The sequence below is a fragment of the Coloeus monedula genome, assembly GCF_965178545.1.
Source record: "Coloeus monedula genome assembly, chromosome: 3".
NCBI lineage: Eukaryota > Metazoa > Chordata > Aves > Passeriformes > Corvidae > Coloeus > Coloeus monedula.
Window position 1 is genome coordinate 105457971 of NC_138783.1, and position 18034 is coordinate 105476004.

Consider the following 18034-nt stretch of genomic DNA (forward strand, 5'->3'; position numbering starts at 1 on the left):
CTACACATGCTTAACTTCCTGTACTGTATCATCTCATTGAAGGCAGCCTGCATTATTATCTTGATATGTGAGTCTTTGCAGGATTGCAGGCTGGCAAAAAAAGGCAACATTCACAAGCTGTCCGCATGGCTTCTACAAGCATGAGAAATGGAAACAAAATCATAGGGCTGTCACACACATCAGGGTGGCAGGAGGTTCACACTGTAGCTGTGCTTTTGTACCACGGCAGGGTCACTCCCACCAGAGCAGCCTGCTACCATGTTGAATTGTCTCTTTTGTTGGTGTTTATTGGTACCTGAGGTACATTATACCAATGGCTTCCTGCAAATGAAATTGCTTTCCTTCAGGGAAGTCCGAAACCAGTGCAGCCTCTTGACCCAGCAGGTGCCTGGTTTTGTACTTCTCTGGAACTTCTTTCCTTTGGACCAAGGAAACACAATTTGTTCATTCTCTGTCTGTGAGCCGTATTTTCTAAGCCTGTCAGCACTCTTGTTTGGACTGTGATTGGTGCAAATCATTCTTAAGTACGTGACACCAGTAATGGAAAACACAATGGCAGCAAGGAGCAAAGACAGAGAATTGTTGTTTCCTGCATAGAACAGCAGTGTAGGGTGACACAAGCTTGGTTTGTAGTGACATCATGATAACTTGTGACTAGCTGCATTACAGCCCAGAGCTCCACCTCTGCCATCCTACTGGTAATCGTATCAACCAGTAGCTACTGCTATTACCTAATCAATTATTCTTCCTTTTTATCAGTGCCTTTGATTTCTCCTTCCTGAATGCAGCCAGTTGTGCTGGCGTGTTGGCATTGATGTTCTGAACTCTCCTTGAATTTTATCCTACATAGTAATATCCAGAGACAGTCCTCCAAACTGCTTCTAGCTCTTGATGTCACATCTTCTAAGTCATTAATGAAAGACCCCTGTGCTCTCTTTCCTGGGATAACACAAAATCATTCTCCTGTCATTGAGTATGAGCTGCCTGGCTGGTAGTGCAGATGTGTGGGACCAGCCACAACCTATGAGAAGTAAGTTGCTGTAGTTCAAGCAGAGATATGGTGATCAGGAGTTCCCATGGTTTCTTTTCCACTGCTTGTTCTCAGCTTGCCCTCTTCTTCAGGAATTGAGTATTCTAGCAAGTAGTGTTAATTTGCTGTTGTTTGCAAAGCATGAAAGTACTGCTTATGGAAGATGTCTTTGACCCTTCTGATCTGTCCCATCACATACAGCTTGGTACTTCCCCTTGCCATGCTATCCAGAAAGATTTAACATACTCATAGTATGGACATGGAAAATGTCAGTTAGCCATGGGGAGTGTGAAACCCCTCTGGCAGGGAGGTTGGAGGGGAGATTGCTGGTGGCCACACCATTCCTGTGCTGAGGAGTAGTGCTGGAAACCTCTGTGTTAGCTGTTTCCAAGGATTATGGCTGTGGCATCCAGCTTCCACCACTTGCAACAGCCGTGAGTGGCTATGGGCACATCTGAGGCTTACTGTGACCCTCAGCTCCCTGTGAACCAGTCACCAGAGAGGGATTGATACATTCCTTCCCCTGCCCCAATCATGCATAAGGAGGTACCAGCAGCATGTTGTGTTTCCCCTTTCTCTGCCTTCTCATTGTCACGTCAGTGGTGGGAAGAGGTTGCAGCCAGCCAGCCCATCACATGCAGTAGATCTTTAGTGAAGATGAGTTGTCCTTCACATGGGACTCCTTGCACAAGCCTTTGCAATGCAGAGCTCAGATGCCCCCATGACAAGCCTGGTAAAGAGGCATAGGTGTGCTGGCAGGTGGGAGGCTATGTGTGTGTCTCACCCACACACCCACGCAGTATTTCTGATGCTGATCAAGAGCAAAGAGATGGCACTTTGTCGTGTGAAACCCATCCTGACAAATGCAAGCAGCTAATAGTAAACAGTACAGGGCTTGCATTTTCTGGGGCTGAGCAAGGAGGCAGGTGGGGGAATAGGGACTCTTACCGAGGGTTGTGGACAAGGCAAGGGAAGCCCAAGTCCCACAGAGGGAAGCGTGACACCCTGCAGAAAGGGCTCCTGTTTGTGAGTGCTCATAGAGCATAGTCCCTGTACTTTCAGAGGCTCTGAGGCTTGAGTTTGCACCCCCCATTCTCTCCTTCCACCCATGTGATTGATTTTGCCAGTGACTCATCACTTGCATTAACTCTTTGCTTGTTCCTTTTCTCTCACAGGCCAGGGAAGGAGAAGTAGCCATTATAGATAAGGTTCTGGATAATCCAGCTTTGACGTCTAGAGACTTTCAAGAATGGAAGCAAATGTACCTTGATCTCTTCATGAACGTCTACGAAAGCAGCCCCCCGAGGGACTCTGTTAATGGCTCGTCTGAGGTTGAAGCACTTCTAGCCTCGTTAGCACACACTCACTCCTACATAGAAACACATGTATAAAGGTCTCTCTTTTTGTCCATTTGCTACACTCCAGCCCTTTACTTAAGTGCATAAAGTAGTTTTTATATCAATATGTGAAAGCTCTAGTAAATGATATTTTAATGTTACTCAGCTGTGTGAAGTAAGCCTTCAATGGTCAATGATACCACTTATTTAATGAGGATTTGTATATTTTATATGCTACCAATGCTCTGCTCGTGTTTACCTTCTGTGAATTAAAAAACATGATCTTTAGCTATTGAAGAGAAGGATTTAAAAGCATTTTTGGAAGACTGTGGCCTTCATGCAGGAAGTTCCACATGCTAAAGCTTTTGTTATCAAAGGTCAGTTTTACAATGATATTTTGTATTATATAATTCCAGTATTGCATTGCATTTTTGGAGTGCAGGTACTATTTTGGTGGTGGGAGAAAACCAATTTTTATATTTCATGAGAAACTCTAGGAGTTTTCTTAAATAACAGGGAAAAAGTGTAATGCAGTGGTCATATTTCAGTTTTGTCAAACACATAGAAGGGTGAAAGTCGGCAGACAGAAAAATGACTAATGTGAATTTAAGTGTCAAAAGGTTAGGTCTTATTTCCTTGTGCTTTTTTAAAGCCTATTGCTAAGGTTTACCACCAGTACAAAGGGATGCTGGTTTGTATTATAATTAAGACCAAATTGTGTGTTGTCTCTTAATCACATTAGGTTGATTGAAAAAAAAAATTAGTCATGGTACTGTGATTGATGATGCTTTTGCACTGAAGGTATCAGTATAATGTGCAGATTTTGCAAAAGAGAAAATGTAGACTTTCAACATCCTTGGTAGCAGCATTTCTTCAGCCCAGAAAAGCAGCAGTGGAAAAGGTTCCCAGTGAAATGCTTCAAATCTGAGATGCTTTGAAGATTCCCACAATAGAAAAGGAGTGAATAGGATTTTTCAAGTAGTTTCCTATGTGTTTTTTGAGCTGCGAAATTTGGCTGTATTGTATGCAGGGATAATGTGTGATGAGAGCAGAGCTGAGCACAGAACCTGAAAAATAACTGAGGAGTAAAAAATCCTCCAGTAAAAAATCCTTCCCCCTTTTGAAGGGGAAGGGATGTGTCTGAGTTCTGCTGAGTTCACAAGCCAATTAAAATGTTTTAAACTTCCATGAAATTTCCTATCTGCTGAAGACAACCCAGTGAATATGAGGGGAAAAAGATCCTTAGAGCTAGGCACATGCCTGAAATAAAAGTGGGAGGGAACTCTTAAATCATATATTTACTTTTTATGGGCTTGTTTTTGAAAAATGTTAAGAGAATGACAAAATATTTCTGCTGCTCTTCGTATTTTGCTGCATAAGTTAGGACTCATGCCATGATTTAATAGTGCTCATGTGGAAAGGAAAAGCCTCCTTTATACTTTAGTGAGTTGTCCTCTTAACCAACTTGAGACTATTGCCTGTACAGCTCAGTGAATGTACTTCAATCTTTATGAGCTCTGATATTTCCTGGCAGTTATATCCATGAAGGGATGAAGGAAAGAATGGACAGATTTGTTTTCTCTCTCCTTCTTTCTTTCTTTCTTTACTTTATTCCTCTCTCTTTCTCCCCTTTTTCTCTCTTGCTCCCCTTTCTCTTTTTCTTTCTTCTTCTCTTTCTTCCCCTCATTTTCTATCTTGTTATTGCATTTGGATTGCAAATGTTCTGCAGATTTTGCACAACTGTACAGAAGAGTGGCCTTTCTGTAGCCCATTTTCAGTAATCCTATATTCAAGTTGTATGGATGACAAATCATGTATTAACATTTGTATAGAATTCTGGATCCAGTGTAAGATTTGTACTATTAGAAGAATATTGTTTGTATAAACTGGACATTTATTTACTGCATGGGTACTGACTTGTATATTAAATTTGTGAGGTTTTTGTAAATTTCTCTTAAGAAATGCTTGACTTGAAATGGATTGTGCTATTGTTCCAAGCATTTAGATTCTCTTGCTATTGTTTTACTGGACCAAAAGTAAATATATTCGTAAGAAAAACTCTTTATATCTGATGGATGTATATGCACATTGTGTAGTTGATTCCTTGTCAAAACCAAGGCAGTTCAGAAGACTTAGATCTGTTGCTATGCAACAGCCATTCTGCCTGCACTTTACATTAGTAAAGTTAGCTTGATTGCTTTAAAGGTGAAAATTAAACATTACAGTTTTTTAAGCTAGTCTAGTGACAAAGAACATGTGTCCTCTCCATTGTGCTGCCTTCTTTTAAGACTATTAAATGTTCTTCTATATATATTTTTATTGTATTAATTCTCAGCCTAGAAAGGGAACACTGTAAAATGAAGTACAATAAATTTAGCTTTTAAATGAACATTTATGGCTCAAGATTCAATTTACTCCATACCAGAGTGATTCTATGGCATCTGACCATTTTATCTGCATTTCACATATCCCTGTATCATAAAGTACCCCTGTGTGACTTCAAACGCTGCCAGTGTGGCCAAAAGGGAGTGACACTATTGCTGATTCATATGTAGGCAGACACTGAGTAAAGACTTTTGAAAACCTTCAGTTACCTCCCTCCCCTTTGTACTCTTTGATGAAAGTAAACCTTTTTTGACTGCATGGTTCTCTCATGTAGCAGTTCAACGGCAATGAAGAATTTTGCCCTTATGCACAGGTGTGATAAAGCAGTGTATGGTACCAAGGTAAATGCCAAGGCATTAGTAACAGCTTGTTCCTCCTGTAACAAGCTTCTTGGAGGCTGATGATAAGGATTCCCATTCAGCTCTGGCCATCTAAGCTAACACAGGGTTTGGATACAAAAGAAATGTACATCACCAGTAGCGTGAATCTTTAAAATAACACAAAATAAACATCTGGAAGGTGTTCTACAACAAAGGCCACTGAGAGAGAAATGAGCTTTTATCAAATAAACAGTGTTTTAACTTTCAGCTGTAGCTGAGTCTACATAGTGAAAAATCCCTGCTTTCTGTCCAGTAATTTCATGCTGGCTAGCTAAGACATTCTTGCCTAGAATGTAGTATATAAAATAATACCTTTTCCTTGGCAATACTTGCTACTAATTCTTGCAGGTATCAATTTTCTAGTCTTTATACAGCTCTCTTTCCTCTTGCTTAGCCATAGCATAAAAATTCAATAGCACTTACCAGCTGGAAAAATTACCTGTGATTAAGAAAACAGAAAAGATGGATTATATTTTTTAATACTTGAAAAATCTGACTTCAACATCTACTAATTGCTATCTAGGTATTACTCTCCAAAAGTCAAGGATTATGATTCTCACTTATTGCCTCTAAATGGGCTATTGGTTACATCCTTGCTCAGTGAGATCAGCTTCCAGCATTATAAATCCTAGATGTGTTTCCTGTGCTGGAGCCAGATTTTCTTGCCTGTTTCCACCAAGCATTTGGCTTATCCAAGTATAACTTCCACTCTCACATTCAGTGCGGCTGCAGTTTTCTTCTTCTCCAGGACCGCCCTGCTCGCTCATCTCTTGGGATGGATATTGCTCAGCATGGGAGCTCAGCAGTTGGGCAGCTTCTTCTGCTGGCTGTCAGTGTCCTGCTCTTCGGGCACCTCAGAGAGCTGGAGCACGGCGCACTGCAGCCCACACCACGGCAGAGGGGCCGTGCAGATCTCTTCCCAGCCATCGTTGTCGATGTCGTAGCCAACCACGTCTTGCGTGCAGACCTCCAGTGAGTTTTGCCATTTCTTTCCCCCAATAAGAAGAGCTGTTTCCTCTACCACTGCCAGGCCATAGGAGAATCGATCGTAGACTAGCGGTCTTAACCGGGTCCATTGGTTTTGATCGGGGTCGTACCTTTCTATTTCAGAGAAAGGTTCATATAATCCCAGAAAGGTGAATATGGCTTCCCTGATTGTTGCCATCTGGTGCCCAAACCGAGCAATGCTCATTGGGGCTCGTTTCACCCACTGCACTTCAAGTGAGCTCAGAGAGTAAACGTCATTGCTTGTGCTGGCTGGGGCCGAGTACTTGCCCCCAGAGATGTATATGGTGTTCTTGCAAACAGCACTGGCATGGCCATGTATCCTGCATGGCAATTCCTTGGCCTTCGTCCATCTATCCCTGCTGATGTCATAGACTTCCACAGATGAATGCAGTGACCCATCCTCACCCCTTCCACCAATGGCAAAGATATCCTTGCCTAGGACACAGCAGGAAAACTGGCATCTCTTTTCCAGCATGCCTGCGATTTGGGTCCATGTGTTAAACCTTGGATCATACCGTTGGACCTTGTTTGTAACTGATAAGGTCTTCTCAATTTTAGCATCACCCGGGGTACCACTTTGTATTTCCCCACCCAAGACATAAAGGAAGTTCCCCACCACGCACACACTGTGGTTCTGCACCCTGTCCTGCAGCTGCGTAAGGGTTCGCCACTTGTGATTGTAAACATCGAAGGCCACCACATCGGTGATGAGCCCCTCGCTTGCTGTCCCTCCCCCCAGCAGAAGGATCCGAGTTTTCTGGTTCCTCAGTGTGGTGAACTTATCCTGCATGACAGGCTGTTTGAATACAGATGTGTGATAATTTATTGCTTTTATGATCAAGCACTTAATACCTGCTGAGAGGGGCACTTCAGACTGTGTGTAGGTTTTTCTCAGCTCTTCCACTGGGATGAGACCATATCTTATGTGCTCTAAAAGGCTGCTTGCATGATCCAGCCTGGATTTATCCTGCTTCAACCACAGCAGGACAAGATTCAACAGGCGACATTCTTCCACCATGGGGAGATCTGGTGATTGAATCACTGCTACCAAAGACCTGAAGTTCAGCTCGAGAAGTCCTGACAAATCCACATCCAGCAGCTTCCAGACATTTTTGATAATGTATTTTTCTGTGGCTGCTAGGGCATCTGGCAGGTAGAATTTCCTTGCCACGTTGGCAGAGAAGCAGCAGTTTTCCAAGGCAAGATTGTTAACTAAGTACTGATTGCACAAACCAATAGCATCAGTGACTTGTAAGTAGCTTGCAGCTTCCAAGGTATCCTCCAGGCTTTCAAAGGAAAGGGGCAGCAGGGATGTGTAAATGAAATCCAGAATGTGCTGGAGCCCAGTGGGTGAGACAACTTGTAGGTGAATAACACTGGCTTTAGACTCTTGGGTATAACTTTTGAACATGGCTCGGAAGTAGTCACTGGAGCATGCCAACAAGGATTTGTGTGCAGGAAACTCATTTTCTTTCACTTTCAGCAAAATATCACAGAGAAAGCCCTCTGACCTCAGGCTCTGGTACTGGGCGAGCACGGCGGTGCAGTGTGCTTTGCAGTAGGAAAGGAAGTAGCTCATGGCAGACAATGCAATGCTTTCCCCTTGAGCTATTAGAGCTAAAATGCAATTAGATATTGAAACAGCTGCCTTACTCAACAGCCATTGCTTGAATGCCCAGCAGACCTCCAGCTGTTAGAGAAAAGCCCAACCCAAAACAAAAAACGCAAGTCAGTCTCTTGCCTGGCATAGGGGGACAGTTAGTAGATTTGTAGTGAATTCAATTCATTCCTTTGTAGAAAAAAAAGCTGAACGTCATATCAGCTGCAGGGTGCTTACTTTTCTTGCCTCCACAAGTTGTGCAAGGATGAAGGGTCCACTGTTGTGCCGAGCACTTGCTTGGCTGGCCATCAGGTGACAGATGAGGGAGCTAGATGACAATCCCAGTAAGTGGCCCTTCGTGTCTCAGCCGTCTCCCCCGACCATTCTTGCTCCACAGGCAGATCAAAGGGATCCTCTCTGGCTGCCAGCACATGGCTCTGAGCAGACACAGATGAGAAGAGAGCGCTGACTTTTCTCCTCTTGTTTGTGTTTTGAACTCCGATCAGTTTAGACGTCACCGCCCCTGGGACAGCAGCCCCCTTTCCGTCCTCTTTCCACACAGTCTTGGGAAGCCTCAGCCGAAGATCAAATCAGCTCCCAGGGATCATTACGGGAAGATTTTCTGAGCCCATAAATCTTTCCCCGGCAGCCACTAAGACAACCAAAATACCGTGATTAGTCACTGGTTCGATTTGACATGCATTTCTGGCTCTTTGCTTCACGTGACACCTCCATAGCTCACAGCTACCAGAATAGCCACAGGCTCATGCCCTCGTCCTCCTTGCCTAGGAGCCAACCCCAGGCGGGTGAGAAATGGGTCCAGGGACTGGATGGACGGAGGAGCTTCCACTGACAGCCACAGCCAAAGCAGCTGACTTGGAATGACCTGGCTGGAAATCGCAAGGGTAACACATTCGCACAAAGTGGCGACAAAAATAGATTCCCCCAGTTCGGCCATAATAAACCAAATTCTGTTTATAGAGGAGGTTTGCATAATTATGCTCTCAGTTACCAGCTGGGAGCAAACCAGGAGCCCCCAGGAATGGGCCAGAGCTGTCTTGCTCAACATTCTCACTTTCTGTTTGTCCTAATTAGAAGCACTTACACAGGGATTATCCCTGATTTTCACCTGGGCACTTCAGGGTCTAATTTCTACCAGGAATAGCAGCTCTGGGCAGGCTACACATTCAGACCTCTTAAAGCTTGCTTTTGTTTCTTCTTTTTTTCCCTGCATTATTCTGGGTGGAGGTGTTCAGGAATCTCCTCCCTACACTTTTCTTTCCAAATCAAACACCCTCAGGACTTGCAGACTTTGCCGGGGTCAATAAATGCCAGATCATTTTACTGCACTGTAAGCCAGCAGACTTGGGGACAGAGAAGGATCCCACAGGACTGGGAAATAGCGCCTTTTGCTTAAGCCCAAGGTAAAGCCTTTTTACTGTATTTCTTTATATTTATTTATGTGATGTCATGAAATTCTGGCTTACCCCTGTAGCTGAGCGGTGTTTGGAGCTGACTGGATCCTAATATGGATCGTGTATGCTGTGTGACTGTTAAGTGGGCTTAAACTGTCTTGCTAAGCAGACTGATACCTACACATGCTCTGCTCTGTTTGTGGGGAAGGACTCCAAAAATATCATTCTTCATTGCTGTATAGCTCTGAAAATTGATTTCCTGCTTGAGTCCACTTTCTATCATGAAATTATAGACCATAAATCAGGATCTTGCTAAAAGATCTTACCCTTTGCTAGCAACACAACATGTATGGGCAGTAGGGATGAAGGAGAAAAGGAATGCTTGTTTCTTTTTCCCAGTGGTTTTGCCTGTGTCCAAGGTGGGACAACTCTTAAGGTACTTCAGGCATTAGTGAAGCTGTGCAGTCAATTCCAAGCTTCAGTTTTGATACTTCTCCTGTTTTGGAAGTAGAGACCAAAGACCAGGTACCTCTGTCAACCCTCAGCAGTCATGAGTCCTGGTGATGAGGGACTGGGCTTTAAATGCTCCTGCTCCAAGAGCCACTGCTTTCCCCAGTTTAACCCCCATGAGGTACCAGATTTCTGTAACACGAGGTGCAGGATGAACCTCCACTGTTTTGAAATAGCAGGTGGGCTCTGTCCATCACAATTTCCCTGGGTGCCAGAGGGGCCAGGCAGGTGAGCACAGGAGCTGTGACTGTAGCACAGGGCTGAGTTTGAGGAGAGTTGCTGCAGCAGTTCTGGCATGCAAACCTCCTGGCATCACCTCCTCCTCACCAACAGTCCTTGTCCTCCACCAGCCCTTAGCCTGTGCTGCCACAGCTGCTCTGAGGTGCGGGGTTGGTGGGTGACACAGCCAGGAAGTGATGCACAGGGAGCAAAGGGGACAACCCAAAAACAGAACAGCACAGAGGCCTCTGCGGCCCAGGTCCTCAGACTCCCTCCCTGTGTGACCTCCCAAGCAGATGTAGCACGTGAGCCACTGTCTGGGTGGGTGGTTGGGGATGCACTGCCAGGAGAGACCCCATGCACAGAACTGGGCTGCTCTGCTGTTGAGCCGTGGCCAGCAGCCCCAGGGCACTGCTGAAGTGCCATGTGCTGGTACCACAGAGTAGCTGGGACCAAGGACCATCAATAAATCCTGCTTCCCCCAGATGCAGATGTACCAGAAAGATGTCAAATATACAGCTTGGTCAACTGAGGGTATTGCCAGCCAGCAGCAGCCAAGGAATATTTCTGACCCCCATATGACACTCCTGCCTCCCAAGTGATGCACTCCCAGTCAAAGGCAACAAGCTTTTTCCTCATCCATAGCAAGGCCAGGCCAGGCCAGGCCAGGCACTGCCCAGTCTTGCACCAGTTTTGCTGGCACATGTACCAGCACAGTACCAAGCACAGCTCCAGCCACGAGCTCTGTAATTTCAGAGAGGCCAAACGAGGCTCAGTCTGAATGTCCCTGCCTGTGCCCAGAGGGATTTCATGTTAACCCAACTGGTTGTGCATCACTTGCTTTCCAAATGAATTCCATCTGTGGGCAGTCATTTTATACAGGTCAGTTGCTGGTGTTGATTTAACTGAACTGATTTAACATCAGTGCCAGGTAAGCAGGTCCTATAATTGTATGCAGATTTGCTGTGCTATCCCCTCTGAGACCTACTTCATCTTCATGGCAAGCCAGCTAATAGAAGTCGTAAGAATCATGATCCTTATAAAGCTGTTTATTTGCCTGGAGATTTTTTTTCTTTGGTTTATTATTGAAATGAAGCCACATCCTTTCCAGTCCCTTTCTCTGGAGTGATAAAAAAAAAATTATCATTATCAAAATGAGGTTTCTCCCTGCTCTACTTGCAGGCAGTTAGCCTTGTATAACTCGGGAACCTGCTCAGCCAGGACCCTCCTTTATCAACAAACAAATTATCTTTATGCAGCATCTCAGGTCTCCAGCACCTTTGGAGGAATATTTAATGTCCATTAGGAAGAGAAGAGATGGTGACTAAACAGCTAACTTAAAAATCTCAGCACGAGACCTAGCACTACATGGGATGCAGTCAAACCAGGATCTTATTTTCCTTGAGCGTAATTTGGAAGATCAGATCTAATGTTTGACTCACTAGATGGTGCTTAAAATTAGGGAAGTATTAGTGTTTCAATGATGCTGATTTCTTGGGAATAGATAATACATTTTTAATCATGTGCATCATTTAAACTTTAAATTAGATTTAGATTTCAGGCTGTCAGTATATTTTCTGTTAAAGTGATTGCTCTACTACAGTAGTCAGTCTGAAATAAAAAAAAAAAACATTCAGATGTGTGCTGTGAAAAACATTGACTTCCACACGTGCAGAGGTTTTTTCCTATACAAAATTGAAAAATGGCCCACGTTGCAATGCCATGTCCAGTTTAATATTGCAAGTAGGACATCAGTTAATAAAAAATTGAATTATTATTTTATATTTTACCAGTTATTTTTAAGAGTAAATATTATAAAAAGGTTTGTATGAGTCATATTAGGCTCACTAGTAACATGTGGCTTACTGTAAAATATTTGTTACAAAAATCCACAGCAGAGTATTTCCAGGCTACATTTTGCTCCAAAAGAAATCAGTGCAGTCCAGAGGACAACAGAGTAAATATTTCAGATGCTTGATAATGTACCACATGAACAAATAACAGCAAAATGAGCCAAGTAATGACTATAGTATGCAGGTTTTCTAGAAGTGCTAATCAGAAAGATCGTATTGATTTAAGTTGTCTTGTAAAAATCTTCGGACTACAGTCTGTTCTTCATCCTTGAATAATCATTCACAGTAGTATTTGGGTCAGCACATCTATTTAAAGCAAAGTATGTTTAGCCCGTGAAAGCAGTCCTTAAGAGCAAAACAGTAAGAGGGAGGAATTTTCTTGCAGCTAAAAGCAATGTTTGCTGAGATCATGTCTGTGTATGAAAGAGAAGGTTCCCAGCTTGGATGAGGTGGGCTTAGGCTGTGAAGTTTCCATTTTGACAGGGGGAGGCTGTGGTTGCCTGTGGCTTTAAGCACTGTCTGAGCAGTGCCCACAGGACACTGTCCCTGTGAGCTGGGGGAGCAGGAAGGCAGCACAAGGCAGTGCCTTCCCCAGCCTGTCAGAGAAGCTCTGCAAACCCTCAGCACCCTGTATCCATCCATGTGCCACCGCAGAGGGGTCTGTGTTTGGGGACAGTGCTGGCACAAAAATCTTTGAGTGCGGGGCTCCATCTGCCTCTGGGGAGAAGAGAGGTTTAGCATGGTCAGTAGTCAGAGAAGGGGTCCCAGCCAAAGCTTGCTGCAAGACCATGGCTGCTAGGCCATGGCTGTGTGCCAGTTTTTTGTGTTCTGTGGAAAAAGAGGAGGAAATACCATTGGCACACCTGGGTTGGGAGTGGCCATGTCCCAGCTGGGTTACTCCAGCAATAACTGCACCTGTGCAAGAAAGCATCCTGTGTCAAATTGTGAAAGGCAACATGAAATAACAGGCTTTCAATCAGACAGTGCCTCATTTATTTCCTCTCCCTTTTTTTTCAGGATTCCTTTCATTTGCCTCCCATGAAGACAGATGTTGTTCCAGCTTCCACTGCCATCTCAGTGGGTAAGACATGAGCTTCCCTGGTGAATAAAAACAAGTTGGAAAATTTTTAACTTGGGTTCCCATTCCAGAGCAACTGCAGTGAGATGAGTCAGGCACTGCAGCCGTAGGATAATGAAGACGAATGTGTATTTTAATGAGCCCATTTCAGAGCAGATGCACTAATGGCTTTCACAGCACCTCACAGCTAAGTGTGGAGGGCTGCTTGGGGTTCATCTGCTCCTGTGATGGCCAGGTGTCACCAGAGATGCTCTGCACTGAGCCCTGGCTTTCACCCCTGGGCAAGCAGTGCTGCATGTGCTGTTGGTGGAGCAGAGAGGGACCTGCAACCCCTGCCCAGGAGCATCTTCACTCTGCATCCAGCTCAGGGATGCTCACAGACACCTGTGGCTGCTGATTTTGCACAGCATGGGTATGTACAGCCCTAGCTGAAGCTGCTCTGCTCGTGGGTCCCTTCTGCAAGTGTGGAAGCTCCCTCCTATAAGAAGAATATTTCTGACCTCCATGCGGCATTCCTGCCTCCCAAAGACCTTGGGGCTGGTTGAACTGGGTTCCCAAACTTGATATGCATGGGTATGTGTAGTGGCAACAGCTGCAGCTTTGGGCTGTATGATGACTCATGGCAGGACAGCTTCTGCCTCTGGCTGGAGACACACACACAGCAGCTCCCAGCACTGCCCCCACTGCACACAGCCCAGTCCACCCTGACCTGATCTCCATGGTGATGCATCTATCCAGTACAAAACCTGAATAACTGGGATACACACCTCAGGTCTGAGAAAAGGATAAGGAAATGGGGACTAGCTTCCCATGGTTCAGTGGTCTTTTAATGCATTTACTTGTAATGAGGATGAGTTTTTGTAGGGATAGAGATGTGAGGAACAACTGGTGCTCTGAGACCGTAGAGGAGAAAACTGAAATGACATTTTCCTCTATTGGGACAGCACAGAGAAGAAGTAAAGCTGCAGATCTCTCTGAAATCAAGGTGCTTTTCATCTAAGCTGTTAGGACTCAGCTCTACCATCCTCTTCCATTTCCTAATCCACATTCAAGCCAATGCTCTTCAAGACATGGACTGTTGGTGAGCAAAGTAAAGGTTACAGTGTAATCAGCTCCTGTTACTGCATGAGATAATGAGATCCTGATGTCTACACTCAGCTGATCACTAAAAGTGATCCTAGAGTCTGTACACTATTGTCATCATTGTTGTCATCACTGTCAGCAGCTGCAGCACATTCCCTAGGGGCTTGGACTGGGTCCCTCCATGTCATGTAAGTCTCAGGCTTATCCTTGGGACTGAAAGGCTTTCACCTGCACCTGCTGATCCTTTTTCATTTACTCACAAGCTCTCATGTTTGAGTGGGAGAGCACCCATGGGTGAAGTGCAGCTGGAATGAATGGTACATGCCAAAGGATGAAGGATCGATGACAAACGACCAGGTGTGTAGAGGGCTTTTTTCCCTCAGTGACTCCTGACCGAATAAAGCCATGCTGGAGTGTGACAAAGGCATTGATGGAATGTGTATCATTTACTCCCCTAATCTTCACGAGTTACCGAACAGTGTGTGACTAGCAAGCCTCTCTGATCACTTGTCGGGCTGATCTCAGAGCCAGTCCATAATGGCATAAGGTACTGTTGGCCCTGCTCACCAAACAGGGAGACAGACAATTCCCTCCACACCAGACATAGTCTCTAAATTCCACTCCTGAAAGAAATTTCTGGAGTAGTTACAGAAATTGTGTATGTCAAGTTTTCTTCCCCAGGCCAAAGTCCTAGCAGACCATGGCTTCAGTCATCTCCGCTCTTTCCCTGGTATGATCTGGATGCCAACTGGGCGTGCATATAAACTGTGGATAGCAGTGAGCCAAACCCCTCATCCTCAAGGCACTCTCCAAGAACTAATGTACTATGAGCTCACTTTTATTAATTTTTAGTTTAGAGTTCTTATGACAGGAACAATGCAAATACTGGTTTCCTCATGGAAGTGCGAAGGTTGACCTGCACAGGAAAAACACACAGTATGCCCAAAACAGCTTGAAAGGCTGTTCTATATTCAGCAAGTTTATTTTGGTCTCATCTGTCTAGAATAAAGACTGACATAAGTGACTCTCAAAGGGAGTGACCACAGATAGCTCATGCCCTGAGCCCCAGCAGTGTGCACCTGGCATGGCAGTGCAGCAGCATCTTCCTGGTACAATAGAAGAGTTTTCAGGGGACCTTTGCATTTTGCCTGAAGCAGGAAAATCATTGCTCTATGTTAGTTCTTCTGTCACACCCAAGAAATGAAATTGTAGACAAGTGAAGAGAAAAGCAGGTGAAGAGGACAGATGGACCTGAAACACGTGAAACTCTTTGGGGGGAAACACAAACTTGAAATGTCTAAGAGCAAAACACCTTCCCAATACTGGAAAGACTTACCTGTCCATTGGTCTTCCAGGTGGCCCATCTCTCCAGGGCACTTGGTGTCTCTCAGCAGAACCATGGGACTTGTCTGACATTAGAAGTCAGCAGCCCTTGGATGCCCCACTCCAGCCTTGCTGAGGCACCCAGCAATGCACCTGGGTCAAGCACACACCCTCCTCAGGAATGCAGCTCAGCCAGAGGTGGGGTTTTGCCAGGTGAGGTCTGGCAAAGCTCCTCCTGCAGTAAAGAGACAGTGGCTTTGGGGGTGAGGGTGGGGAATATGGTTCAGCAGGATTCCATGTTCTTCCAGAAAATCCTTAGTCCTCACACACACAAAACCAGTACATTTGCACCTTTCTCCCCACTTCAAGGAAGCAGTGCTGGTATCAGGGAACCTCCTCTGATCCCAACAGAGTCATGTCCAAGGGGAGGATGCTAATGAGAGCTGAAGTTCAGTGAGAAACGTGGTTAAATGGAACTACCATGCAATCGTGTCAATTCAATATCCTATCATTGAAAGGAGGAAGAGAATAAAAATAAATGTATATGCCTCAATTTTGTTTTAAAATTACAAGTAATGACATAGTTAATACCTTCTGGAGGTCATTCAATGACAGCAATACAGTAGTTTAGGCCAACCTGACCATCTTGACAGGGTGCAACCATGGCTTCCCTACCTTTCACCCTCTTCCAGTCTTCCTCTTTGCTGAGCTATGGTCCAACAAGCAAGTTACCGCAAAGAAAATTTCCTGAATTTGCACTGTGAAAATGTCAAATCTGGTCAGAAGAAACCTGGTTTCAAAAGGTAAGTAGTTTTATATATAGCAGTAGATAAACTCACTGCCAACACTTTCATTTAGCTCACAGTAACATAAGAATGTGCCTACAGCCCTGGCAAAAAAAAAAACCCCAAAACCAAAAGAAAAGTCAAAATATTAACTTCACAAACTAGACTGGAGGCAGACTTTCAGTCCATCACTATGCAGGCACATACTGTGCACTGCTGGTATAGCATTTCATTACACCAGCTAAGTCAAAACTTTTAAAAAGATGGACTGTATTAAGTAAATTCTCCCATACTTCCCAACATCAGCACCCTGACAGAATTTCCACGGTTGGAAGATTACACTGTCTGGAAAGACAACACTCAAGTTCAGGACATACCTTGAAATAGCCATATCCACTCACTTTTGATACACACCAGCTGTACATGTAAAATAAACATCAGTGCAAACAAACTGCACACCCTGACATTTCTGCTACTCCTGACTGTGGCTTAGAGGCTGTAAGCCGAAATTATAAACAGAGTATGAAAGCAATCACCATACAAATCACCTGCCTGTTTTTCCCCAAGCAGGTTTATTTGCCTTTGATGATATAAAATAGCTGTTAGAAGTCTAACAGATCTTCTGCAGGGAGCTGCATCTTGCAACTTTCTTTAAATGAGGTTTGTGGTCGAATAAGAATTTTTTGGTCCAAAGTTTACGGAGTTATATGGAAATAGAGACTGGCTTTGATTCCTTCAAAGCCAGTAGAAATTTTGCCATCATCTCTGGAACAAGGAGAAACACAACTTTCTTAGCACAGAGAAGCCAGAGAGGCTGTCTTAGCTTAATTTTTCAACCTTATATGCCAGCTTTCTCACCTGGTATGCAGGGTATAACCAGCTCCCAGTGGGCCAGTTAGAATAAAGGTCATTTTAAAGATCAGACCCTTTACAACTGAGCCCCTTATCTGCTATAGAAGAGAGTCTGGTGAGTTTCTACCTACAGCAGTTTATTTTTAATGGGTTACCTCTTGCTGTGTAGATATTATCAGTGGCTTGTATGGAGTGAGCAGGCCAGGGTGAGCAAGGATGGGGAAGGGCAGCAATAATCTCTTCTAGGATGCTCCCATTCTGCAGCCTTCACTGATGCTTTAGGAAGCACCAGTGTTATGTGGGTGCCCCTGCTGATCTCACTTGGGTTACCTCAGAAGCAATATTGTTTCCTACTGCTTCAACTTCTGGAAATGTTTAATTGAATGATAAAAAAGTTGATTTTTTTTTCCCTGCTAGTCAGATCGGGCATTCTCCTGACCTTCCTCATATTTTCAGAGAACAGTTACTGGAGAAAATACTCTACAGCATTTCTACAGCTTCTGGAATTACAACACATTGTCATAATGTCCGGGAAAAAAGTACTGCAGAGAACCTCAGCTCCTGTAGGCCATTTGTGGTTTCCCATGTACTGAAATTCTCAACTAAAAAGAAAAACAAGAGGATAAATAGGTATAGCTATGACATCAGAAACCAAAGTATTCAGGTCACTTTCAAAGGCAGAGAGAGCAGTTAGAAGCCAAGGCCCTGTCAGGCAGCTAAACAATCCTAATGGCCATTGCTCCTCATGACAATGTCCTTCCTACTTACTAAAATGCAGTGATTCTGTTATCAAGGTGGCATCTAACTGTCCAGTTTGGTTTAGGACAGTACTGTGTGCAATGGACACTTTTGAAACACTCAGAAAGTGCTGGAAAGTGCCCTCCCATGAGGCCACTGCTGTTAAGTCACTGCAGTCAATAAATCTTTTTGCTCTTAATTGTTTGGGTTTCTCTTAGAAACAAATATTTACCAGCTTCTGGTTTGCACAGTCTTCTAAAGGTCACAAATGCTAGCTCCAAGGGGAGCCAGGCTATTCAACCTTAAACTATTTAACCTTGGTTTCCTGTGGCAGCCTGCAGTGCCATAAAAGCAAGCATCACTATGGGACGTATGTGCAAGGATGGAGGGGTAAAGTTCTTCTCCCCTTGGCCCATTTCAGCACGTTATTTTTAAAAG

At 44.3% G+C, this 18034-nt stretch overlaps 2 protein-coding genes and 1 long non-coding RNA gene across 5 annotated transcripts in view; 2 read left to right on the forward strand and 1 right to left on the reverse strand.

Annotated features, from left to right (window-relative positions):
• Positions 1 to 5154, forward strand: part of CNKSR2 (connector enhancer of kinase suppressor of Ras 2) — a 209303-nt gene extending 204149 nt beyond the window's left edge. For 2 of the 3 annotated variants that reach the window (XM_082278612.1, XM_082278613.1), the window contains one exon: positions 2206 to 5154. In XM_082278612.1, the coding sequence (XP_082134738.1) occupies positions 2206 to 2421 (216 nt within the window). In that variant the 3' untranslated portion in view covers positions 2422 to 5154. The remainder of the gene's footprint in view (positions 1 to 2205) is intronic. The other variant, XM_082278615.1, reaches the window with a different exon arrangement.
• A 154-nt stretch (positions 5155 to 5308) lies between these two features.
• On the reverse strand, positions 5309 to 8500 carry KLHL34 (kelch like family member 34). Its single transcript, XM_082278617.1, has one exon. It carries the CDS (start codon positions 7717 to 7719, stop codon positions 5932 to 5934), a length of 1788 nt encoding a protein of 595 aa, XP_082134743.1. The 5' UTR covers positions 7720 to 8500; the 3' UTR covers positions 5309 to 5931.
• A 358-nt stretch (positions 8501 to 8858) lies between these two features.
• On the forward strand, positions 8859 to 14321 carry LOC309571209. The gene is made up of 3 exons (XR_014226291.1): positions 8859 to 9164; positions 12755 to 12818; positions 13760 to 14321. It is a non-coding gene; the product is annotated as an uncharacterized lncRNA (long non-coding RNA).
• The last annotated feature ends 3713 nt before the right edge of the window (positions 14322 to 18034 follow it).

What these genes read in the sequence shown, in the direction of transcription:
- KLHL34 (XM_082278617.1), bottom strand. Translation starts at nt 7,719, where the DNA reads ATGAGCTACTTCCTTTCCTACTGCAAAGCACACTGCACCGCCGTGCTC.